A 25,986-nucleotide genomic window follows, 5' to 3' on the forward strand; every position below is an offset into this window, starting at 1 on the left:
GCAAACAACTGGAAATGTAACCTATTACTGGAAATGTAACCAATTACAGATGAAAATCTCTCCATAATGCTGGCAGCCTGGTTATAGGCATTTTGAAGCCAGCATTAGTAAACTGTACATTATTTACCTCTGCTAAAGGTTCCCCTCCTGTCTCATGTACCCTCCAGCTAGAGCAGCAGCTGGTGGTAGTGTAAGAGTCAGGCTTAAATGTGCAGCTAAATGTGAACAAGGTGATTACTGAATTAGGAGGAAAAAGTAAGGAAGCGGGAATCAAGAGAATCAAGATTTGTGTTTTTATACCAAGAATCAAAGCAGAGAATACTGATGTCTTTGGCGTTCAGCCTTCTTTACGGTCGAACTCTCACATCCATACATGGCTACTGGAAAAACCATGCTGATGTTACTTTGCTAACAAAGGTCCGTATAGTCAAAGCTATGGTTTTTCCAGTGGTCATGTATGGATGTGAGAGTTGGGCCATAAAGAAGGCTGAGTGCCAAAGAATTGATGCTTTTGAACTGTGGTGTTGAAGAAGACTCTTCAGAATCTTTGGACTGCAAGGAGATCAAATCAGTCAATCCCAAAGGAAATCAATCCTGACTATTCATTAAAAGGACTAATGCTGAAGCTGAAGCTCCAATACTTTGGCCACCTGATATGAGAGCCAACTCATTGGAAAAGACCTTGATGCTGGAAAAGATTGAAGGCAGGAGAAGGGGACAACAGAGGATGAGATGGTTGGATGGCATCACCAACTCAATGGACATGAGTTTGAGTAAGCTCTGGGAGATGGTGAAGAACAGGGAAGACTGGTGTGCTGCAGTCCATGGAGTTGCAAAGAGTTGGACACGACTGAGCAACTGAACAACAATAATACTGATGTCCTAGGTATTCAATTTTGTGGTTTTTCTTTAGGTTATTTTGTGAAATAGAGAGGAGGCAGAGTCCACAAACTTTTTTTTTTTTTAAAGTATAAGGACAGATCCTAAAGGCGTGGAAGGGAAAGAGAGCTACATTCTTGGCACCTAGCCCAAGGTCTTGCACATAGAAAGCATTCAATAATTATCTGTGGGATGAGTGAGGCTTTCAAATTTCTTTCTTATATAAGATCAAACCAATAAAATTTCAAAAATAAATAATGAAGATTCAAGCGAAACTACATATACTACACCTGAACTTAATTAACAAGCACCTTTAAGCATCTGAAGAAACAGCTTTTTCAGTTTAGGTGCTAAAACTTTAAATAGCTTAAATATCAAAAACACAACTGCCTTTCCAAACCCAAACAAACCCACTTACTGAAGTGGCCACTAGTCACCATCTGCCCTTCTAGATAGGATTTCCCACTGCGTGTTCACATGACTTCTGCAGTCAGCAAAGCTAGTTTTACTGAAGGGATTAATCCAGGACCAAGGTGATGACTTTCAACCCAATAGGCAGTTATTTTGGTGGCAGAAAAAACACACAGTCAAGAGACTATCAACACCATTCAATGCTGTGCAGAGGCAGCTCCTCCTCCAACAGCTTCCCTGCTCCTGATACGGACAGCCTGTTTGAAGCCACTCTCCTGTAATGGCTGTTACAATTCCCTCCCCTGTTCCTCTTTTTAGTTCCAAAGGTTCTGGATGTATTCTCAGATACCACCTATCTAGGGGTGGAAGGGTTGGGGAGGGAACTGCAGTAACCTTTTCAGTTTTTAAAACAGAAAACAGAGAGAAAGCCTGCTGTGTCAAGATGGAAATGTATTTCTTTGGCAACCTAAGAACTAACAGTCATAATCCCACCTTGTATTAATACAGCTCATCGGTAGCCTAAAGCTTAGCAAAATCTTTCCCATCTAAAAATATGAGACTGTTGCAAGTGGCTTACTAATCACTGCAGTATCTCAACTCTCAAATAATGAATATGGTCCATATTTGAAGTGGGTAAAAAGTTAACTCAGGCTGTGACATGAATGGGTTACTGTCTATTCTTGCAGCATTTTGATAATCTTAGTGCTTACAAATAAGACGATTCAGATACACACAGATGTACGATAACCTTGTCTTCTCTTCGACCCTGAGTAACTTGCAGAAGGGAACTTGTATCAACAGTTGCTGTTGTGAAATGCAGCTTCTTTGCCAGATTCCACCAGGCCTGCAAGCTCCCCTGGCTGTCTTCACAGCAAGAAGCTCTGTCTTCTCTGTGGTGAAGTACCACCTGGAGTGTTATTCACCTTCACATTGTAAATAAAGACAGTGCTGCTAAAAGCAATTTATAGATATCACAAGTTTTCTCTCTAGTGAAACCAGATCTCAATAATAGCCTTCTAATTGGGTTGGACTCACTCCATTTAAGCTAAACATGGTCATTTAGGTGAAAACAAAACACAGAGAACGACTACAAAGTTGTTATGTTTACATTACTTCCTATTTATTATGATTTCTTCTAACCATTATTAAGTTTTTACTGGTATGCTTTCATATTTCTTCAAATCTAGATCTGTAAAGACTGCCAGGTCTAAATATGACATAGGATGGGGATGGAAGGGAGGGGAAAGAAGATAGGTTGAAATCTAAAGTGGATCTGAAAACCAAAAAGTCCTATGCTAAAGAACTATTCTGTGTTTTGATACTCACCCCCATAAACAGCAAATACACAACAAACATACTAATGTTCCTTTTTTTTTTTTTTTTTTCTGGTTTATTTTTGGCTATGCCACATGGCTTGTAGGATCCGGGTTCCTTGACCAGGAACTGAATCTGGATTCACCGCAGTGAAAGCACCAAGTCCTAACCAATGGACCACCAGAGAATTCCCACCAGTGCTCTATTCCTGAACTAATATCAATCACATCTGAGAAAGGTTAAAATATCAGACTGACCCATTCTCCAAATAGGACATTCAAATATGGAAGTCTACTTGCTGTGCCTTAAAAACTCAATTAAATGTCAGGCCAATTTTATATGCTAACTATCTTAGAGCACTTTTTAAAAGATGACTCTTATCTATGTGATACTGAGAATGGTAAAGAAAAGTTCTACTGAAGAAACAAATTGGGGTATGGTATACCACCATCTCGTGATAAGTCTGGTGACAGTGAGCTAAGAATTGCTCTACAGAACTTAGCAAGAAAAAGGAATCACAGGTAATTGAAAACAACTCCAGAGAAGAAAAACAGTTGTATACTATTCCTTGCTGCTGCTGCTAAGTCACTTCAGTCGTGTCCGACTCTGTGCGACCCCATGGACTGCAGCCCACCAGGCCCCCCCAGCCCTGGGATTTCCCAGGCAAGAGTACTGGAGTGGGTTGCCATTGCCTTCTCCGATACTATTCCTTAGTTGATCCTAATTGATACTTTTTTTACCATGGGAAGCTGAGTTTACTTCCACAAACACATGGTCTATCTACTCAGATATTTAAATAGCTTAGTTACACTTCCTTCCCAGGTCCCACCCAATTTTGCTTTCTAGCTCCTAAATCAGAGAATTAACAGCCATAAGAATTCTTCTATGATACTATGGCCAATGGACAGTGATCAGGGTAACACTCAGAGTATTACATTCATTTAGTCAACACATCTAGGAGGCACCAACTAAGTTGTGGGTGCTATTATAGGAAAGAGCTATGAAAGGAAATATGGTCCCTTACAATCTGTAGATGTGTTCTGATCCACAGTATAACAACCCAAAGCCATATGACAAATGGCTTTGTCATAGAATTTCACTGTTTCTTTAGGAACATGCTCGATACTGTAGTCTTCACAGCCTAATCTGGATATTGTTTAACTGAGGCCTCCAAAAACCAGATGTTAGGCTAGACAACTTATTAAGATGTTATTTCACATGCCTATCTAATAGTTTTTAATTTCCTCAGAAAGGTTTCCTCCTAAGGGTGAAGAACTAGGCTCAAAGGTAAATAGCAATTATTAGGAAAACACATCATTAAGAAAGCATAGCTTGGAAGTGAATAGAGGGTTCAGTCTTCCTTACTGCTGAGGATTATTTGAAAGGCCAATTACCTTTTCTGGTACACTACTGGTTTTCTCAGATGTTCTCAAATTTACATGATGTCCCACTGTCCCCAGCATATTATCTGTGCAATCTTTTCTGTTTAGAAATTATGGTCAGCACTGAAGTGACTTAGCAGCACACCTCTTAGCTAACCCTTGTCAACTGAGCAAAAAAGTGACTATCAGAAGCTAGAAATTTTAACAAAGGCAATTATTAAGCAGTATGCTAGAACACCTTCCAGGATTCCAACCACATCTTTTCTAATCTTTTTTTCCCACACCATCTTCTGGCTAATTTATTCTTTCTTCTACAGACTACTCTCATCTGCCTTTTTTTTCCCCCACTCAGAGGAAAAGAGAGAATGGCTATCAGGATAAAAAGGTCTAAGACCTGTTCTTAATACTTACCATTGATCAGTCTGATTCCCATTTCAAATGAATCCAAAGAAATAGTTATCAATAAACACTAGCTTCTTGGTACAAGGACTATATAAATCTGAACATCTTTCAGACTTGCAATTATAATGGCAAAATAAATTTCCCAAAGATGAAGGACATCCTTTTCTCAACTTGTAGCCTGCAGGTATATCAGAAAACAACTCATCTCAAGGGAATCAATCTCAGGCCACACAGTCAAATCCAGAGCCATCTCCAGTCATTTATTCCATTCCCTGGTGCAGAAACCAGTCTTCTGAGACTTGGTCGGTTTTGGCTGCTCACTCTCTTCCTTCCCTGTCTCAAGTTTCTTAAGTTCTCAGTTCCCCCAGATGGGCCCTGAGTTTCTATAGGGAGGGGGTAGGCAAGCTGACTAATTACAGCACACATCTCCCTCCCCCACTCCACCTGGCTCTGTGTCTCAACAGTAATAGGATATAACACACACACACACAGCCAGAAGCCAATTCTGCAGTCAGAACAAACACTGTATCTCAACAGTAGTAGGATAACACACACACACACACACACACACAGAGAGAGAGAGAGAGAGAGAGAGAGAGAGAGAGAGAGAGAGAGAGAGAGAGAGAGAGAGAGAGAGAGATAGAGAGAAAGCCAATTCTACAGTCAGAAGAAACACTCCTTTCAAAATGGAACTCAACCTGATTCTTCTTTAACGTTGCTGGGAGCAAGGGGTGAGCAACACCAAGCAAGGCCCACACTGTTGAGTCACTTAAATGGTAAGTGAAGTGAAAGTCGCCCACTCATGTCCGACTCTCTGCAACCCTATGGACTGTAGCCTGCCAGGCTCCTCTGTCTATGGAGTCTTCCAGGCAAGAATACTAGAGTGGGTTGCCACTTCCTTTTCCAAATGTAAGGAAGGAACATACAGCTTGAAAAACTCTGCCAAAGAGTGGTTTACCCTATAAGCTACTCCCCCTCTCTTCATACCAGACTGTGCATTTCATAGGCTTTCTACTGATATTATCTCCAAAAGTGCACCAGTGAAAATGAGTGATCTTGGCCTCTGATTGCCAACTAGAGATAAAACTAATAGGTTTAAAAAATGGCAACAAGTAAGAGGAAAGCCGTCCTGATCTTCTGAAAACCACAAATTACAACAGAACATAACATGCATCCAGACTATGTTTCAAAGCGTATTTAGCTATCTGCCTGGCCAGTTCCTAGTTTCTTGTCTTCAATCAATACCAATATTGTATGAAAACATGCCTGTCATTCTTTTTCTCCTGACACTGAATTATTGTTAACTCCAGGTTAATTTTGGAGGGGGGAGTAATAGGTGACTGAAAAAATCTAGGTTCCTGAAATATACCCATGTCTTTAGAAATACACCAAAACTCCTCCCCACCCCAACCACTGCACTCCCCCCATCATCACTCTTGCACTTTGCCTATCTTTATTATAATCATTTTCAACATAAAAAATTTAATATAAAGGACATTTGTATAGCCTCCATCTAGACTGAAACTTTCCCTTTTCCATATTAGATTTCTTTCTCTATATGCACACATGCATACTTTCTAGCAAAGCTATTCTCCTGCGGAACCACTACAACATTATAATACTTAAGAACATTAACAGTTCCATATCATCAAATATCCAATCTGTATTCAAATTAATTTTTCTCAGGTATATCCTGCATAGTTGTAAACTCAGCTCTACCACCTCAGGATGGAATCAAGGTTCACAAAATACATTTGGTTGTTAGGTTCTTTAGGTCTCTGCTAATCTAAACAAGTTCCATCCCTGCCCTACCCACCCCCCCCCCCATAATTTTCCTCCAGAGTCCAGGTCAGTTGCATTATAGAATCTCCCATATTTTGAATTTTTCAGGTTGTTTCCCTCCTGTGAACTGAAAGTTCAGCTTTGAAGTTGGATTAGAGAGAGATTAAATTTGGCAAGAATATTCCATAGTTGATATTATATACTTTACTTTGCACATCAGGAGGCACCTAAAGTCAGGCTGTTCCACTATTAAGGACACTAACTTGAACCCTTGGTTAGAGTGATTAACATCAGTCTTTGAAAAGAATATTTTCTCCTTTGCAAGCAAAGGTTAATTTGTGCGGTGATCCTTGTCAGCAATGTCCTGTTCCCTAGTGACTTTACCATCTGTTCATAATCCTTGCCTGAGTCAGTTATATTGGGGAGGGGGTGGTTATAGAACCCTGATTTCTGTCATTCCTTCCACATATATTAGCTGGCACTCTTTTGCAAAGAAAAGTTCTTTTTTTTTAACTTGTCATCCGTATTTTTATTTATCTATGTTACACTCAATTGCATGAGTGCACTGAATGCTCCAGTTGTCCCAAACTGGGCCAGCGGGAACTTCCTTTAAGCTGACTTTTCTTCTGACACGATCGCCTTTAAATGACTCCTCTCTTTCTGACATACAAGATATATCAGGCTCATCTTGTTCTTTCTCTGCTTCCAATCTAGAATCAAGTCATTTCTCCAAGGAGCCCTCACTTCTTTCAGAGGGAAAAGGTATTTAGAAACTAAAATCTGGATACAAGGTCTGCCCATTGCTATGAGGTGTCAGTGCTTCTAGCTTCTTGCAGTAGAGAGAGAAATTAATCTTTTGGTTTTACTCATGAATTCATATCAGTACTTCTATTTCAAATTTAACACTCATTTTTTAAACTTCTCATTTTCCTATTTATATCTTTTCTCTTTGGTGACAATCCTGACTTTGAATAGCAATAAAATATTTACTTATTTGCTTTGGCCTACAATGCACATAAAATAATTTCAAAATTACAAGACTAATATTAACAATAATCTTTGCAGTGAAGTGTCAATATTTCCTTGAAGTTCTTTTTGTCCTCAGGATATATTTCATACAAAAAAGGAATATATTTCACAAAGAGTACTGCATAAGCAAAGTACTTTTTTTCTAGGTGACTGTGTAATCTTCCAGATATGTAGTTAGGTTCATTTGTTTGTTTATACACAATTTTAAGGTTTCCTTTGTCTTCTCTAATTTTACTTTTGACATATGAAGTACACCTCAAATTTTAAAGATATATTCAGGGAAGACTCATTTCCATTCTTATCCCCCCAACTCTGTTCCACTCTCCTCTATTAGTTTCTGGTTTACACTTATGTTCATTTTTGAGGTGGGGAAAGCAAATATGAATTTATATTCTTATTTTCCTTCTCTTTTTTCCTACATTTTCTGAAAAGGTAGCATGCTAAAATATTCTGCACCTTTTTTTTTTAACTTGGAAATCATTTGTATTGGTTCATAGAGTACAAGAATCAACAATTCTTGAATGCTGGGCAAGACCAAGTCTGGTTACATATACAAATATTATATGTTGTAATCAAAAGTCATGAGCCTTAATTTGCTCTTTGGTGCCAATATTGATTTTAAGGGAAGCTCACAAAGGGTCGCTGAGGGTTGGACACGACTGAGCAACTTCACTTTCACTTTTCACTTTCATGTATTGGAGAAGGAAATGGCAACCCACTCCAGTGTTCTTGCCTGGAGAATCCCAGGGACGGGGGAGCCTGGTGGGCTGCCGTCTATGGGGTCACACAGAGTCAGACACGACTGAAGAGACTTAGCAGCAGCAGCACAAGATGTTAGGGGGCTTCCCTGATGGCTCAAGCGGTAAAGAATCTGCCTGCAATGCAGGAGTTGTGGGTTCAATCTTTGGGTTGGGAAGATCCTTGGAGAAGGAAATGGCAACTCACACAAGTATTCTTGTTGGGAAAAATCCCAGGGACAGAGGAGCCTGGTGGGTTACAGTCCACGGGGTTGCAAAGAGTTGGACACAACTGAGCATGCACACGCACAGACTAGATGTTAAACTGGGGCAAACCTGTCTGCAAAGTATGCTGGAATGTTCCTTAAGATGAAAACTTGTCAACTGCTTACAAATTAGGTAAATCTGTATTCTTCAAACAAATCGCTATGAGAAAAAAAAGTTAACACCGAAAGCAAGTAAATAGTGGACAGCTCTAAAGGAAGACAGAGTCTGTGGCATTTTGGAAGGAAAGCCACATAGATTGAATAAATGTCATCTGTGTAACTTCTTAGCCTATCAAGTTGGAACAAGATTAATTCTTCCTTCCTTGATTTGGAAGGCTAGCTTAAATAAAGTATAAAGTCAATGGCATCTTAGAAACTTAAATCCTCTTCACATATTCATCTGAGTGAGTGAATCCCACCTGTGATATGGCAGAAGAAATACAAGTAACTCCAAATAAGTAGCAGCTGAGTCTAAAAAGAATCAGTTTCCAGAACCCTAGACTAACACTCAACAAGGGTTAGTGAGACTTTTTTTTAGTCACCATCTACTGCTTTCCATCAAGGAAGGAAAAAGCCATCAAAACTCAATATTAAATAACATAATCTGACTTTAAAGACCTAACATTAAATACTATGTAGTAACAGGCATTATTTCCAAAGACGAGTGGGTCAATGGGACCTTTCAGAATCCATTCAGTAGTTAGACTGGATATTTTCAAGTTCAATGGACAAGGTGAAACCACTTTAAAGATAAGCAGCACAAGCTTCAGTTTCCCAGCTCTTAAGAATAAAATACATAATTTTAAGCTTCTAGAGGGAGAATAGAGACAGTAACACATGGACAAGAATCTATCAAAGATAATCAGTCACATTAAAAACATAATTGTATTTTTAATTGTAGAGAGGCAGTATTTGCCATCCTTCTTGACTTTCTAACTTGAGGTGTTTATGTTCAATTTTAGTTAAAAATCTCAGCTTAAAATCATGACCTTAGATAGCCTATAAGAAACAAGCTGGCTGAAAGAAACTGCTGCAACTTCTTTGGAGCTACTGAAACATGAGAGATACCTGTTGCTCCAGAATGAATACAGTACAATCCCCCTCCACTCTCTGCCTCCCAGACCAGACAACAAAAGTCTGGATTTTCCTGACCTATGACTTCCTGACTAGCCATTTTCTAATGAGTAAAGCGGACAGATGCACAAGGATAGAGGTCTCTTGCTTTGGGCTGTATAGTAAATGAAAAGTCAAAATCAACTTTTGATTAGGAAAAGTTATTCAGCGAATTTTACCAGTATCAGTGCTAGAATAACATTAATTTAAATGTCTTTTCACACCATTTTTGTTTAAATCTCGACATACAAAGAACAACTAAAACCACCTGAGAGCACTCAATTAGAACTTTTACTTAAAGCTGATTAGAAGTTTGAAGTTCACATTTAATAGTATTGTGAAAACCAAGGTTCTGAATGCCAGGATTTCTATGCCTTTCTAGTTTAAGCACCTGCTTCACAATTAGGGCTTCCCTGGTGGCTCAGAGGTTAAAGTGTCTGCCTGCAATGCGGGAGACCTGGGTTTGATCCCTGGGTCGGGAAGATGAAATAGCAACCCATTCCAGTATTCTTGCCTGGAGAATCCCATGGACGGAGGAGCCTGGTGGGCTACAGCCCACAGGGTCACAAAGAGTCGGACACCACTGAGTGACTTAACTTTCACTTTCACTAACTTTCAAAATTAGTGGCATATGACTAAGATTTTTCTTTTAGAGGATCTGTATTTTTGAAACATTTTGGAATCCTTTGACTGTTGGATCTACCCTTTACAGATGACAAAACAGAACAGGGATGGTGGTTAAGTGCCTTGGTCAAGGCAATCTGCTACCAACATTAAGATTAAAACAAGAACAAAAACTCAAAGAGTAAAAAGTAACAAACAAACCAAAAAACCCACCAAAAAAAAAAAAACAACCCTCCAAAAATGGTACTATTATCCTTCTTTTGGAATAGTCTAGGGGATGCAGCAACTTTCCCTTTATTTTCAAAGGGTTAGTTTAGAGAACACTCCGCTACTGCACTACTGCTTTCTGAACTTACAATACCAGATGAACATGGTAAGCTTTGGGATGGGAAAAGAACTTTGAGTTCCAAAATCCAGACTGATTTTGGAGAAGTGAAACAATGCAAAGAAAATATTTTAAAGTTGCCTATGAATTGCCATTGAGAGATACCACTCCTTAGACTTGGAAAGGGTGAGGAGACAAATTAAGCCCAAACATTGTGGAAGCAAAGAGCTCCACTCTGATACATACTTCCAGCTGTCTTTTGGGGATGGAGTGGGGAGGAGGAGAATGTACAGGCGACCCAATCATGACACTTTACTAGGATGAAAGAAATGACCTCAGAGTTTACCATCACAATCAAAAGCAGTTTTAAAACTCCACCTGTATTTACTTATTTACACAAGGAGATTTTCAATTTGGTATGGTTAAAACTGAATAATAATTTTTGGGGTGTCATTTTGGAAACCTGCTGGCTATTTTCATAAGATATAACCATGCTTTGAAACATGCAAAAGAGAATATACTTTAAATTTGGATTTTATCAGTGTTAATATTTATCCTGTGTAGAATAGTGATGGGAGGACGTTTCTTTCACAGACCAGCACTTAGTGTAGTTAGAGCACATGTCCTAAAATTGAGAACATTCTACTAGGTTCTTTTCTCATCTGTGGCATACCACTCAACACCCACCTCAACTCACCTTGTACTTTGTTAACATGTCTGAAAGACCAAGTGAGGTTGCATTTTCCCAATTCAAAATGAGCTATAATAAGTTTGGGGACCTCCCAGTAAAAATTTTAAATAAAAATACATTTCGTCATTGATGCCTTCCCATTTTCTGGTACCACTTCTCTAACTCTACAACTAACAAAAAGTTCCTGTAAGGTTATTAATTTTATTGAAGTATTCTGGACTTACTTGACACGATATGTGATTACTGGATCTTGGTTTCATAGCCATGGTAGACATTATTTAAAGTACTCATTTAATGAATAAATTAAAATATCTTGGCTATATGGTTGGCTATATGGTTTTTAAGAATAGAATTTTTCCAAAAACTGAAGAGCAGGTTTTAACTATAAAGCTTCGTAAGCTGAATAGAACCTCACAACAAATCTAAACAGATGCAGGAAGTGAGGTCTGAAATTCCTTTGATCATTTTAAAGGGTTTCTTTAAAAATAGAAAACAAAGATAACTGGTGGTATGATTATATTCCACTAGATTAGGTAGCTTTGGCTTCAATGCATCATTAAGCCAACAATGAGATGTCTTTTATGTTAAATAGCAGGTTGTAAGGTTTCACAGCAGAACTGTTTTTTCCATATGCTAGAGCAGTTACAACTGGAACCATCTAGAGTCTCCTGGCTCCTCTGGGAAGGACTGTGACTTCTGTTCTCCGAATTTACACAAGTGTGGCCTGAAGGGCCTTGAATACAGCACTTATTCAGCAATCCCTCAATGTGGGTCTGGAAAGTTTCCCTTAGAAACAAGAATATCCCTGTAAAGACCACCTTAAAGAGGTCTTGGCCTGTGGTTATACTGAAGGTCAGACCTCACGGCGGTAAAGGGAGAATTGGCACAGGGTTCTGCAGTGCATTGTGCTTCAATCTCTAAATCTGGCAGTATCTTTTTTTAATGTAATTCTTTCTCCTATTGCCCAAATGAAATTTCATTCACATTTCTGTAGTATGTTACACATTGTACTAACACTGGGCAATCCTTTGGCCATTCATGTAAGTTAAACACCAACTTTTCTAGGGATAGACATGTTAATATTTTTATCAATAAAGCCAAACCTTATCTGCCCTCCCCTTTTTATCCTGAGTTCTATTTGATAATAAAACAATAGCGACAGGCCTCTTGAGGGCTAAAGAGGAATGATCTTTTGTCTGAGTCTCAAATCCATTCACTTTGGCTTAAGGAGGAGGCTGCTCTCCTGGCTACCTGGCTTACCAGCTTAGTTAACTGTCTTTCTGAGCTGTGCCCTCCTTTTTCTTCTACCATCTTTCTCCAATCTTTACTCTTTGGCTATTGCCTTAGCCCCTCAATCAACTACGGTGATTTTTCTATGTTTTGAAGCCAGAATTTCATGAAAATGTCCTCTCGTATAATTTTACTATCACCCTCAGTCCAGGAATTCACAATATAAATAACCATGTTAAGGAAATCTTATATTCTGACCTGATTTTTAATCTATTGAGTCCAAGAAGCTCAGCCAACCAGAAGCCAGAGGTGGGAATGCAGATGGAGAGTCAAAATCATTCTTGGCACTTCAAAGACAACACAGACTGAAGAAATGCTATTGATTTCCTGGAGTTCTAGCCATTCCTTATACTTTTTCTAGAGGTACCCTTGAGTTCTTGGCAAACTGCCTTGGCTATATAGATGAAGAAATCACAACCCAGTCTTGTTAGGAGAAAAAAATGTCCAAACACCCAAACTCCTGGCCTTGCTTTATTCCAATCATGACATTCTCAAGTCCAGGCAAGGTTTTTAGCCTGGGGTCCATGGATGGGCTTCAGGCTGCCAACTCCCCCTTATATGCAAACGTTACATATACGTAATTTTTCTGGAAGATAAGCATAGCTCTGATAGGGCTCTAAACTCCAAATTGTTAGAACCACTACACCAGACTCATGTGACCCAAGTAATAACCTCAGAAGAATGTAAATGCCACAGGACGGACAGGGACGCTTGTCTTGTTCACCAATGTACCCTAAGTGGCTGGCACAGGTCTGGGGACACAGGAGGTCCTCCACCTTGAGCTGACAGAGTGCAATGATTTCTGGTTATGGCTTACTCTGTACACCTTGGGAAAGAAGAGCAAGTAGAGGCTGTTTTCAGGACCTCTCACATGGGGCACAAGATTTCCCTCAAGGTCAAAGTCATCCAAGATAGGTGGTAGCTGCATTACCATCCAAATATCAGATTTCAAAATTTTGACTAGCCTTGCTAGATAATCTAAAAGAGTGTTCTAAGTCTGGGATCTCTCAAGTTTAACTGAGGAAGCTGTACCAAAATCCACATCCCATCCCATTCTCCACTTGCCCCTTACTTTCACACCCCCTCCCCATTCTGATTAAGTAGGTAAAGCTCCAGTAATGAATAGGTAATGAATATTTTTTGGGAAAAAAAAAAAAAAAAACTCCCTAGGTGACTGATACCTTTTGTTCCTTCTTACTGCATAAGAAGGACTGATCTGAGACCATCTAAGCAGGATCTGGAAAAGCAAACACAGGCACGTGGAGTTTACCAGGCTCTTGATAAAGTGACTCAAGGAACACAGGGAACAAATGAGTTAGACAGTATTCTTCAGAAAAAAATAAGGCCAAGGAAGTAGAAAATCTGCTTTTAATACCAACTCCATCTGTCAGCTGTGGACAATCCATTAGATGGATCCACAGAGGTTTAGTAGAACATGACAAAGAGCCTGTCTAAGGAAGAGAGACTGTATTTTTACAATGGGTTGGTCCAAATTCAGTAAAAATTGGCAAGGTATTCTCATTCCAAACATGCCCAGGGCTCAGCTAATCCCCTCCCTGTGGAGTCAGAAAAGAATGTGCAGAATTCTGAACCCTCTACTCTCCAAATAGAATAGGTCCTTCTCCTGAAAGTAAAGGTTGAAATTAATCCCATCAATTCTCCACTCCTAATTACAAACAAGGTAGAGAAAGGATGTGCCCCTCAACATGGGTGTTCTCTTTAACCTTCATGATTTGTAAACACCCTTTACCCCACCACACTAAATACCAAGCCTCTGCCAACCTTGATCATTCTCAACGGGCAAAAAAGAACAGGAACCATCACTAGAGTAATGCTTCCCTCTGGGAAATTCCAGGGAAGGGGTGTGATAGGGTCAGTCTGTCCAGTATGCATCTTGCTTGGACTTATACTTAGAACACCATGTTCCCAACCAGCTTGGTCTCTTTTCTGTTACAAACCCGAAGTAAACAGATTCTACAGCAGCTACAAGCCTGTTACCAAGGTCACTGTATTGATCAGTATAATTAACATTCACAATTCATCTAGTTCAGTATGACAAGCCAGCTGGGCTATTCTCCATAAGAGCTGAACACTGGGAATCTTCTTGTCTTGCTTGCAAAGAAGTCCGGTGCTCTGGACACTAGAAACAAGTACTGTATTGGAGGCTGGGTACCACCTGGCCACCCACAGGAAACTGAATTAGTTACCGGAACAAGTGAACATTTGCCACCTCTACAAAGCACAGATTTCTACTTTTAAAGCTGAAAAATTCTGGAGGTCTTCCATTCCCCTGAATCATGCCTGGGTTACCTACTATAAAAAAACAACCTACACAGATTTTTCAGTGCCAACCAGAGTCCAAGTTCTTGATTACGGCAAGCAATGGCCCAGCTCCCTGAAGACTGTGACTTGAAGAAGGTGTGTTTCAAAAACAAGGGCACATATAGCTTTTGAGCACAGAGCTCAGCCTTTGGTGCAGAAGGGGCAGTCAGGATTGCAGAATGAGAAGAATCACAAGTTTGCTCAGCACTGTCAGGCAGAGATGTTGTTTATTACTTTTAGGACTCCAACACAGATTCCAAAATGAAACTGTTCAACTCATCATTGGCCCCCAAATCTCAAGGACCCTAAGAGTAGGCTTAAATCAAGAGTAAACCAGAATACCAGTTTCAACTGGTATTCTCTGGGCAGTGTTTCTAATGCTAAGTGTTCAGAACTTGGTGGGAAATTCAAAATACCTTTCTCATTATGTCTAAGGACACCTCTACGCTTCTAGCCTACTGTCTTGTGGTTCTCATCATCTTAGCTCCAAAGATTCTCTTACCTATTTCTGGCATTACTAAGCTGCCGGAAATTCCCATCAATTTCTTACCTGCAGTTCTTGGTACTCCACTATCATTCACATTAGAGAGGTTCAAGAAAAACAACACTGGCCAGCTGAAGGGGAAAGTAAGCCAAAGTCACCAAGAGAGTTCAACCCACTTTCTCCTAGGGGCAATCATCTCACAATAGTTTACTCAGTAAACAATTATTGACACTGTAGGGTGCCAAGCCCTTCATACTATACATATGTTATGGGATATGGTCCTTGTCCTTAATAGACTTGGTCTAGAGAAATCAAATGAAAAGATTCGGATATCAAGTCAGTACTGAAAACAGTCGGAAAAGTACTACACTGAAATCAAACCTACTTCTGAGATACACAGTGGAGCAAATTATTTTATTGAGTTTTGATACTCAGCCTAAAGATGTGAGCCCCCTATTCTAAATACTCCTATGGAATGAACTCTAGAGCTCTTGGGGTATCAAAAGTTCATTTGAGGACAATGGGGCTGAGAAGGTACAAAACCCCGCAAAGTTACTGAAATGCTGGTTTCAGTGCGCACAAGTTCCTGAGTTGAACCCTTAAGGCATTGATAATGAGTCTCTTAGGAAGCTGAGGAGCATCCCAAAGAGGGGGGTGAAAAGAACACGAACAACCTCAGCTTTGTTCCAAGGACAAACTGCAAGCCTGGAAATTTAACCTCAGCTGTTTCTGAATCTGTAAGGGAGAAAGATACCATGGCTTAGAGCCCTGTCCTTCTAAATCAAGGTTTTTAAAGCCAGGATCCAGAGATGAGTTTCAGGGAGTCCTATAAATTCTCTGAAAGCATAAATAAGTTTTTGTGCTCTGGAATTTTGCTGAAGAAAGAACAGTGATTTTTGTAAGATTTTTAAAGGGATCCATGACTCAAAAGATAGGAATCACTGTTCTAGAGTCTCTAATCCAGTGACTACTTCACTGGTTTGAGCATTCCCTCAAATTGGCAAAAGAGAAGCCTATTTATCTAGCTTTCACACAAATTTTTCTACTAATTGACCTCTTTTGAAATTAGAGACAGGATGTTGCATTTTGAGAATTCAAAGCAAAGAGCTCTTTTCTAAACGCCCAAAATAAAGCTAACTGTCATGAGAGCCCCAAAAGGTTTCCCTTAAAGCCTCTGAGTAAGGAAACAGTGCAGGGTGGTCAAAGGAGGCAGAGAAGAATCGGTCCTCTTAACTTTCCCTAACAGGCCTCTTCTGACTTCAGGATCCTCAAACGGTTAATAGGGTTAGGTCATAGCCCCGAAACTTTGACTTGCAGTCAAGCCAGTCCTGGGGTAAAGGGACACAGTGATTTCCATTATGCCCATGGAAACCTATACTCCAAAGGTTCACCTTAATACAATTAAAAAGTACTAAAAGAGGTGGAGCCATTTATGAAAAACAGAACTTCCAAAATCCTGCTGCTGCTGCTGCGTCACTTCAGTCGTGTCTGACTGTGCAACCCCATAGATGGCAGCCCACCAGGCTCCTCTGTCCCCGGGATTCTCCAGGCAAGAATACTGGAGTGGGTTGCCATTTCCTTCTCCAAGGCATGAAAGTGAAAAGTGAAAGTGAACTCACTCAGTCGTGCCCGATTCTTAGCGACCCCATGGACTGGAGCCCACCAGGCTCCTCCGTCCATGGGATTTTCCAGGCAAGAGTACTGGAGTGGGGTGCCACTGCCTTCTCCACCCAAAATCCTAACACTGCTCAAAGCTCGGAGATATGAACAGCTTCATTGCTACTGCTGCTAAGTCGCGTCAGTCGTGTCCGACTTTGTGTGACCCCCATAGATGGCAGCCCACCAGGCTCCCCCGTCCCTGGGATTCTCCAGGCAAGAATACTGGAGTGGGTTGCCATTTCCTTCAATGTATGAAAGTGAAAAGTGAAAGTAAGTCGCTCAGTCGTGTCCGACTCCTAGTGACCCCATGGACTGCAGTGCACCAGGCTCCTCCATCCATGGGGTTTTCCAGGCAAGAGTACTGGGGTGGGGTGCCATTGCCTTCTCCCGAACAGCTTCATTAGGGAGGCCAAAATGAATGAAACATGGTTACACTCATCTGCTCCAGCCTTCAGTCCCTTCATTCTGCTACTCACCAGCTCACCATCTACCTCACAGAGCTGTGCACACTGCAGATCAGCACGTGAGCACTTTCCTTGGTACCTTGAGCACACAGGCACAGTGGATCCCACCGATGCCATTGCACACACACAGGTTCAGGAAAGAAGAGACAAACACGGAAATAACAGGGCTTGCTCGAGCCGGGCAGTTCTTCAGAATGTAAAGAACTAAACTTGAGGCAGGTCCAAGATGAACAGCATGGAACAGTGAGCAGTCTCAAATCCTTCCTGTTTAAGCCTCCCTGCTAGCACACAACTAAGAACAGGGTGCCCATTTTAAAAGAACTGAACTGGTTTGGGCTGGTAAAGGAGAACACTTTAGGCCCATTAAGCCCGAGAAATTAAGTACAGGGGCACATTAGCTGAGGCACTGGGGCTTTTAAAACAAGAAAGCAGAAACAAGTTTTGCAGTCCTAGATCTGTGGTTTTGTCAAAGTCCTTTCTCAATCTCTACCCAACATCCCAAATACTACCTTTTACCAGCAGTTCATTACACTTTTTTACTTTGTGTCCTGTTTGGGCAGTAAATGATTAACCTCATTGTACATTACTAAGCAGTACTAATCACTATATACATTTTGAGATTAAGGTACTTGACTGAATTGTTTTAGAAAAACTGAACAGAGATAGGAACAAAAATTAAACCCGTATGACTGTAAACAAAGGCAAAGGGTGAGCCACCCTAGGTCCGTAATTGCTGTGGAGTAAAGGCCACACATTTCTACAAGAGAAAATCAGTTACACATTAAGAGCAGGCTGTTAGAGGAGAGAGAAACAGAACCTGAGTGGGTTTGGAGGGAGCTGGGGTACATAGGGATGGGATCTGAAGGTGACTGTATACACAAAGCTAAGGTTACAGCTCAGAAGAGCCTCTGGAATTGCTTCATGTGATTCAAGGATTCTAGTTTTGGAAGTCTCCCAAACTATTGATTGCAGGTTAAGGAAATAAACTCCTGGACTCAGCTAGGCCAATGTCTGAGAAACACCCATATTCTATAGGTACACTGTGTGTTACAGGGAAAGAGGTGGGGGAGTGGTCCGGTAGAACCTACCTCATTTCCGTTACAAGCTCTAAGCTCTCCCACTGTCTATGTACCTCCTGGAACTCAGTCTAGTGTTCAACAGGAATAAGCTCTACATAAAACAACATTTTTGTCAGGGAAATTTCCTGTTGAAAGACATTCCAATAGAAACATCTTTGTTTTCACTCTTTGAGAGTATTTTGAAATTCCATATAAAGCAGGGTACTTTTGTGTAAGAAGGCACTCATTGAATAGCAGGCTGGGATAACAGGCATAAGCCAGAATTGTACTAGGCAAACCAGGACATATGGTCACTCTAGTTAGAAACAAATAAATACACTAATTAGTCTTTATTAAATGCTAATCTCAGTATCCTGTAGTACTATCATTATTCCTCATTTCACAGATTAAAAAAAAAACGGAGGTTCAAACAGGTTAAGCTACCCAAGTTGTCCAAAGGTCACACAACTTCAAGGTGGTAGATTCTGAAGGCAAACCTTACTGCAAAATCAAGTGCTTAACTTACATTGTACTACTCCTCACAGTTTTAGAAACAGAAAGGGGGACATTAAGAGGTCTTATGTAACAGCGAAACCAAAGTGGGATCGCAAGAGAACTACCTGAATGAGATAAAGGGAAATGAGACAAAGGGAAATATGGAATCAGAACAGAATTCATGTGAATAGAAATAGATGTGAATTTTTAAATACTTACCACATTCAGGGCACTGATAGCACTGACAAGAGTTGGAAGGAAAATCTGTGTTAAGAATCTGTCTTTAACTTTGGATTCTTGGATTTCAGGAAAAAAATTATATTCTATGTGAATGGATTGTTCTTCATACAAGAGGGGTGTGCTTCCGACCCACCTCAATGTGATGTATTCTGAATTATTATATCCAGTATAAGGGTGGCCTTTCTTTATAAAATTTTAATATTCAAATTTCCAAACTTGAGAAACAGTCAGGTATACATGATTCTCCTTTACTGGCTAGTTCCTTTAAGTAACAGCTTCAAGAGAGCATTAAAGTGTTTATTTACAGATTATAACTACTTGAGGTGGCAGAATAAACTTTTAGGAGTCACAGGCAACTAAAGATCGACATGATTCTATGTATCAAAATATCTTTTACAAACAATTTTACAAGAATAATATACTGGGTAACACACTGGAGCGGGAGGACACCCTCCTCAAGAAACAAAAGGTACAGATTTATAACACTGACAGCAAGGAATGTAGACAATGAACAGATTTCTGTTACAAGCTAAAAATCTAAAGGAACTTACAACACAGTAATATGAAAACTGTGCCTGACAAACTGAACAGAATCCAATAAGAAAAAGAGAGGTAATCAGTATCTGTAGAATCTAAAAGAGATAGGATCTTCTTACACCTCTGACTCCTGTTCAAAGACTGCACTACAACAGTGGTCATTCTAAAGAGAAGTAACAGATACTAATGATGTGGAGAGGATAGGAAATGCCAATCTATCAAATCACTTCTCAGGGAATCCAAGAAGTACTGGTGTGAATTTTATAAAACGGCACCACCAAGAATTAGCCACAACAAAACCCTGATTAAAAAAAAAAAAAATCCTGGATTTCACTTAAATGTCTAAGCATTATTTACTGGGTCTCTATCTGGTACGCTTCCTAAGTCTCAGCTGACCCTTCTGATGAATTAGTTCCACATATGCTTTATTCAAATACATCCTACAAAGAATATCCTACAAGCAAAAGTAGTTCTGTCATGTTCTTTTTCTCTTCTTCCTTACTATGCTGGTGGTAAGATTTGACTGTATAGATCCTAGTCAAATGCCTAATGTTTCACTCTAGAGAGTCACTCTATATGTTCAAAAGTACAGGTGTTCTGACAGGCCTTCCAAAGAAACATGTCTATCTCAGGAGGCTTCATCAACAAACTTGGGTTTACACTATGGGGGCAAATTAAAAAAACCAACAACCCAATTTGACACAATCTCAATTTCCAAAGGTCCAAGGACAAATATTACCACTGCAATACAAAGTAGCAGAAAAAGAGGGATGAATACCCAGTGAAGATGAAGAACTGGCTGACTTGTTCGGTTTGACTGATAACTGCCAACATTAAACAGGGATCCTCTTCAGCTGTGATACAATGTACATGGCCCTTACAACTCAAGGTCTCCTTTTCTCTCCCAAATTTTCCTGGCAATTCCATCTGAAATCACCAGTGACAGCTGGCGAACAAGACTTCACACACGAATCATACTCTAGCTATTAATACTATCACATGAAAATATCCTTTAGAACTTAGTGTCAGCAGAAGTTGCCTCCCTGAGGAATTGGTATAGATTATTTCCCATGTCTGCTAATAAGACTGTAATTCTGATTCATTCTCCAGCTCCTAGGAAGCTTAGGGTTGCATGTGATGATCAGCCAGCCTCATCAATTGTCTTAGCCCTCAGGGTTAACATTTTTTCCCTTTTTTCTATAGTTCGGGCTCCTCATTTTTATTGTATGTGTCCTGTGTTGTAAATCATTTCAAATGCTCATTAAAGACAGAGAGTATAAGTATACTAATATATTTCTTTTTAAAAATCATTTTTGCTTACTCCCAACATATACCTATCTGCACATGTTCTAAACACAAAGCACTTATTCGGCAGATAAGGAAATTGAGGCACAGCAGCTCATTTGCTCAAGTTGGGACCCATTTAGCTGGCTTTCTGATACTCAGATCAAGCTTTGAATAGGACTGTGGAGTCATATTATCTACATAGTACTGTGGCAGATCTCACAGCACACAAAAATGAGTAACTTGTGATTACAGTTTTAGAATCTTGCTATTTATGCATTTAATGGAAGGACACCCAAACTTCCCCAAAGTGAATAAAACTTCACAAGTTGCACAGAATCTGATCTGACTGAAGACCATCAGGGTCACCCTGAAGTAACCTATAGCCTCTGGCTGGCACCAGAAATGTCCTCATTTCCTAAGGGGCCTCAGGCTTAGAATGATCCAAGGATTAGCTGGTCTAGAGCCATGCTAAATTCTCACAGGCAAAGGACAGCACTATTTGAAGAGGCCTTTTCTCACACCATTCAATACATGCCAAGATAAAATTTTTTCTCTTACTTTGCTCATGCTTTCTCACATTATCAACACATGGCAGAAGTACAAAAGTGACCTAAGTCATAATGTCCAGTTCAGCTAAAGTGGTGAAAAAACAGTTTACTTAGGACTTGCTAGGTGACCTTGACTAGTCCTCAACGAACCCATTAACTAAATAAAGGCCTTTTTTATCATCACTGGGGGAAGAGTAATTAGTCATCATAAAGCACTTTAATAGAAAGTGCTGTGCAAACACTAAACAACAAAACTCACAAAGAGCAAGATTAATAAGAAACACAGGGGTACATTTACCAGCAAATGGAAACTTACAACAGGGTCTTCCCACATTCCTGGCAGAGACCACTCCTTTGAGCTAATGGAATATGAATCTCTTTTTAGAGATTTTTCATTAGTACTTGACCTGACAGTGATACACATTAGCAACATTCCTCATTGGGAAAAAAAAGGGGAAAAAGAGTTATTTATTCCTGGTAGGCAGCCATACAGACATCTCAATTACCAGTTAGCCAGCCAGATGGGCAATTACTATTTGAATACCTACTATATGCTTGGTACAGAGCTGGGGCACAACGGATACAATGGTGAACACAAGTTGCCACCTTTATGGAGTTGACAGTCTACAACACAAACTTTTGTTTTATTACTAGTGGCACCTGCAGGAATAAAACCTTACTAAAATAAAGGCAAGTAAGAATAAAGAGGCCTAATCCCTGAAGCCACTAGGCCGACAAAAGGCTACGCACAGAGGAAGAGTTCAGGGAATGAGGGTACCAGGGTATTCCCATTCTTCTCCCTAACTCATCCCAAGTACTATCCTTAAACATTCTGTTTATGTACACTTTGTCTCCACCTAGTGCAGATTACAACGGAGAAGGCGATGGCACCCCACTCCAGTACTCTTGCCTGGAAAATCCCATGGACGGAGGAGCCTGGTAGGCTGCAGTCCATGGGGTTGCACAGAGTCAGACACAAATGAAGCGACTTCACTTTCACTTTTCACTTTCACGCACTGGAGAAGGAAAATGGCAACCCACTCCAGTATTCTCGCCTGGTGAATCCCAGAGACAGGAGAGCCTGGTGGGCTGCCGTCTATGGGGCTGCACAGAGTTGGACACAACTGAAGTGCCTTAGCAGCAGTGCAGATTACAAAGGGTTACTGCTCCAACAAAGCAGTCAGCTGAACTGAGAGCACTAAAAACATGATTAATCAGACTTCTTAGAATCAACGGATCTTCTGCAAGGTTTTATAAGGCATTCTGTTGGGTAAGATCTAAATTTTGTGGGAAGACAGAGCTACAGCACACAATGGTGACCTATCTTCTCAATCCTGTATTAGATTTCTGGAGTGATAGGTTAATTTCCTTAAAAGAAAAAACAAACAAAAAAATCATCTCTCCCACAGCCTGAAGGACTGTCACTATCTACAAATCCTGCTTTGTGCAGCTTACACCAGCAGTGCACCCCATCAAACACTGCAGGTGGGGACCGCCTTGAAACTCTGTCTTTATATAGGAGGGAAATATTTACCCAGGTTCTTACTGGTTTCAGAAAGGTCACCTCTCTGCAAAGGTTCTCTTGTTCTCCGTTAACTGGTGCCAGTGATATAGAAAATCAAAATGTGGTTGGCAGTAAACACTCAGAAAGCACCAAGGATCCCAATTCCACCACTCAGAGAGCTGGTTAGATTAATACTTCCAAAGGCTGCCATTTAATCTTCCAAAATAAAAGAATCAGAAGGATGGTCTTTGAGCTCAACCCACAGCATAATAGACTAAACCTGTTCTGCCTCAGTAAGTGCAGTAAAGAATGAGCAATCGCTCCTTACCACCCACCCCTCCAACCCACCCAAGCTCCTTTCTCAAGGGATGCCGAAGTGATCTATTCACACGACTCTACCATCAACCTGTATCCATGACAGTGTCTGCTGTCACCAACCTCCAAATGTTAATTTCTTACATGTGTCGAAGCAACTAGACGACCACAGAAGATGAAAATTAGTCTTCAATTTCATGCTGCCCTCATGCTTTTCACCATGAAAGAGCTAGCTAGCTCCACGCATTTTTTTTTCCCCATCTTGCCTCCAAGATCACACGCAGTTGTTGGCTAAGCCGGCCACTGCTCCCAAAGAAGCACTATCAGATTTACCCGCTCACCTGAGGGGAGAGTTCCCGTACACCCTCATTCCCTGGGGCTGGTCACTGGGGTCAGCAGACTTCGCTCACCTCTCTCCCACTCCCGTCTCTGAGGCCCTTCATCTAGGATAAGTCAGCCGCAAATTTAAGGCCTGGCCCTGCCGGGTTTCGAAAAGATCCCGGAGGACTTTGGGCCGAGGGACAAAGGAAAGTGAGGTCAGGGTCGGCCTTTCCAGCTTGGGATAGGCCTGGGGCCGCTCACTCTCCACCCCTCACACCACCTCCGTAGTCCTGGGTCCCTGAAACCTCGTCCCTTAAGTCCCAAACTAGCTGGAGCCCGGGGCCGGAGCTGGCTCGCGCCCCTTCCTCGAGGCCCCAACCCGGACCCCCGCCGCCACCCAGAGCCCCCGCACCTTTTTGGGCGCCTTGGTGACGGTGGCCATGAAGGAGTATTTCTCGGCGTCCTCAATCTCCTTGGCCTGCTTCAGCTCCTCCCCGACACCGGGCAGCGGCATCGCGTCAGGCATCGACATCCCCCGGCCGGCCGGGCCCGCGGCTGACCCGCCGCCCCCGCCTCCTTCCCTCACGGGCGCCCGCCCGCCTGCCCGCGCGGCGCCCTCCGACACGCGCTCGCCCACCCTCCCGCCGGGCCCCACGCCAAGCCGCGTCGGGTGCTGAGGTGCTGTGGCCCGCGCCTCCTCTGCTCCGCGGTCCAAGACAGCCGGACAGCGACAGCGGCGACAGGAGCACCAGAAGCAGCAACGCGGAGGTCCGACCGGCCCGCGCCGCCACCTCCGCCGCACGCAAACACGGACGCAAAGTAAGGGTAGAGGGCGGTGACGCCACGTCGAGTACTGGCAGCTCCCAGCGGGCGGGGGGAGAGGCGGGGAGAACGGCGCTCTGTCATGACGTCACCACGCTGGACTGGGCCGCTGAAGCCACCTTTTCTTCCTCACTCGAGGGTGAAGGGAAGCTCCAGGGGTGAGCCGCGCCCTTGCATGCCGCCAGGTGGCGCCATTAGCTTGCGAGCAGCGCGCGGTTCCTGCAAGGTTGCCGCGGTGCTGGAGGGCCTTTGGACTGCGGAATGCCAGGGGAGGCCTCAGAAGGGTGTAGGGATGCTTGGGAATGAATACCAGAGCCTTACACAACACAGCCTACAGCCAGTCCTAGGAAGCTTCCGGCGCCCTAGGTAGCCCACTCGCTCAATGCCCCATGCCCAGGCTCTTTGAACCAGAACCTCCTTCCCAAGAGGCAGCGTTTGCCTCTTTGACACCGTAAGAGTGGGCAGAACAGAACCAGAGCAGTGTGGTTTCTGCGCAACACTTTGTGACCTCCACCACCGTCTCCGCTGGGCCTTGCTTGTTTACAAGTTCTTCATGTCGTGGAGCTGATGCGATAGGGCTAACGATGGGTCAGAGGGTGGGAGAGGAAAAGGGGTGGGGGAGGGGAAGAGAAGTCGACGAGCCCTTCCATGCCCCCACCCCCAAGCGTTTCACTCTGCCAGCTTCCAGGGCAGCACTAGGGCATTCATGAACTATTCACATGCTTTTACTGGGCCCGGCTATGTGCTACCCCTGTGCCAAGGCCCTGGATAGTACAGATGTGTGTAATACGTTTTTTGTTTCTAAAGGCTTAGTCCAGCTGGTGAGGCAATGTCAGCTGAGGTTGCTTGTCCTTTGACATTCAAATGACATTGGCTCAAATGTCCACGTCCTGTGGAAAGTCCAATGCTCCCCCCTCCCCGATTTCTGTGAATTACTGGGGGGACAGAAATTTTCAAGGTTGCCTCTGGCTCTAGTTTTCTGCCTCATCTGAAGTTTTAGTCGCTATTCTGGTCTTTGTGGCTGTTTCTTTAGTTCCTGCTTGTCAATTCAAATGTGGAGTACAGTCCCTTCTCCTTTCAACCCCCACCCCTATTCCAAAACAACCACAAAAATAATGCTGTAACATGTAGCAGAACTTTTAATGAAGTTTTGTGGGCCACAAGGGAGAGGTTACATCACATCACAAACAATTTGAAGTCACATTTCTGAAATGTTCTAAAAAGTTATTTTGGCCATCTCGTCACCCGGGACTTCTCATTAGCCCCACCACCCCACAAAGCTCCCTAGTCTATTGCCTGTCTCATTCCCCGTCCTCCTGTTCCTCCCTTCCCATGCCTCCGCCTCACCCTTCCCTCTTTGATTGACTGGGAAGCCAGATTCCTCTCCACTTTGCTGAGTGTTCAAGACTTCCCAGGGCCCTTTTCCTAAATTCCTCCCATCCCACCTTCTTCCTTCCACCTCAGAGACCCAGCAGGTCAACTCTGAAGAAAGAAGTTGTGGCTTGAAGTAATGTTTTCCCAACTGGTTTACAAAAGGTTGGGAAGAGTGTGAAGTACTTGCTTCTGGGGCCTCAGAAGTCTTAGTCAGAGAATCCCATGTTCCAACCACCCAGCCTCATGAGGTTGCCTGTTTGAAATAGGTTGTGGAAGTGTCTGGAAGGATGCATTTCTGCAAATCGTCATTT

General features: G+C 42.0%; 1 protein-coding gene across 3 annotated transcripts in view; it reads right to left on the reverse strand.

Moving 5' to 3' along the window:
• AHCYL1 (adenosylhomocysteinase like 1) overlaps positions 1-24,302 on the reverse strand; it is a 41,023-nt gene extending 16,721 nt beyond the window's left edge. The window contains exon 1 of one of the 3 annotated variants that reach the window (XM_006064969.4): positions 23,892-24,158. In XM_006064969.4, the coding sequence (XP_006065031.1) occupies positions 23,892-24,011 (120 nt within the window). In that variant the 5' untranslated portion in view covers positions 24,012-24,158. Of the gene's footprint in view, positions 1-23,499; positions 23,755-23,891 lie in introns of those variants that run through there. The other 2 variants (XM_006064971.4, XM_006064970.3) reach the window with 2 other exon arrangements.
• Between the last annotated feature and the right edge of the window lie 1,684 nt (positions 24,303-25,986).

The sequence above is a fragment of the Bubalus bubalis genome, chromosome 6 (assembly GCF_019923935.1).
Source record: "Bubalus bubalis isolate 160015118507 breed Murrah chromosome 6, NDDB_SH_1, whole genome shotgun sequence".
Lineage (NCBI taxonomy): Eukaryota > Metazoa > Chordata > Mammalia > Artiodactyla > Bovidae > Bubalus > Bubalus bubalis.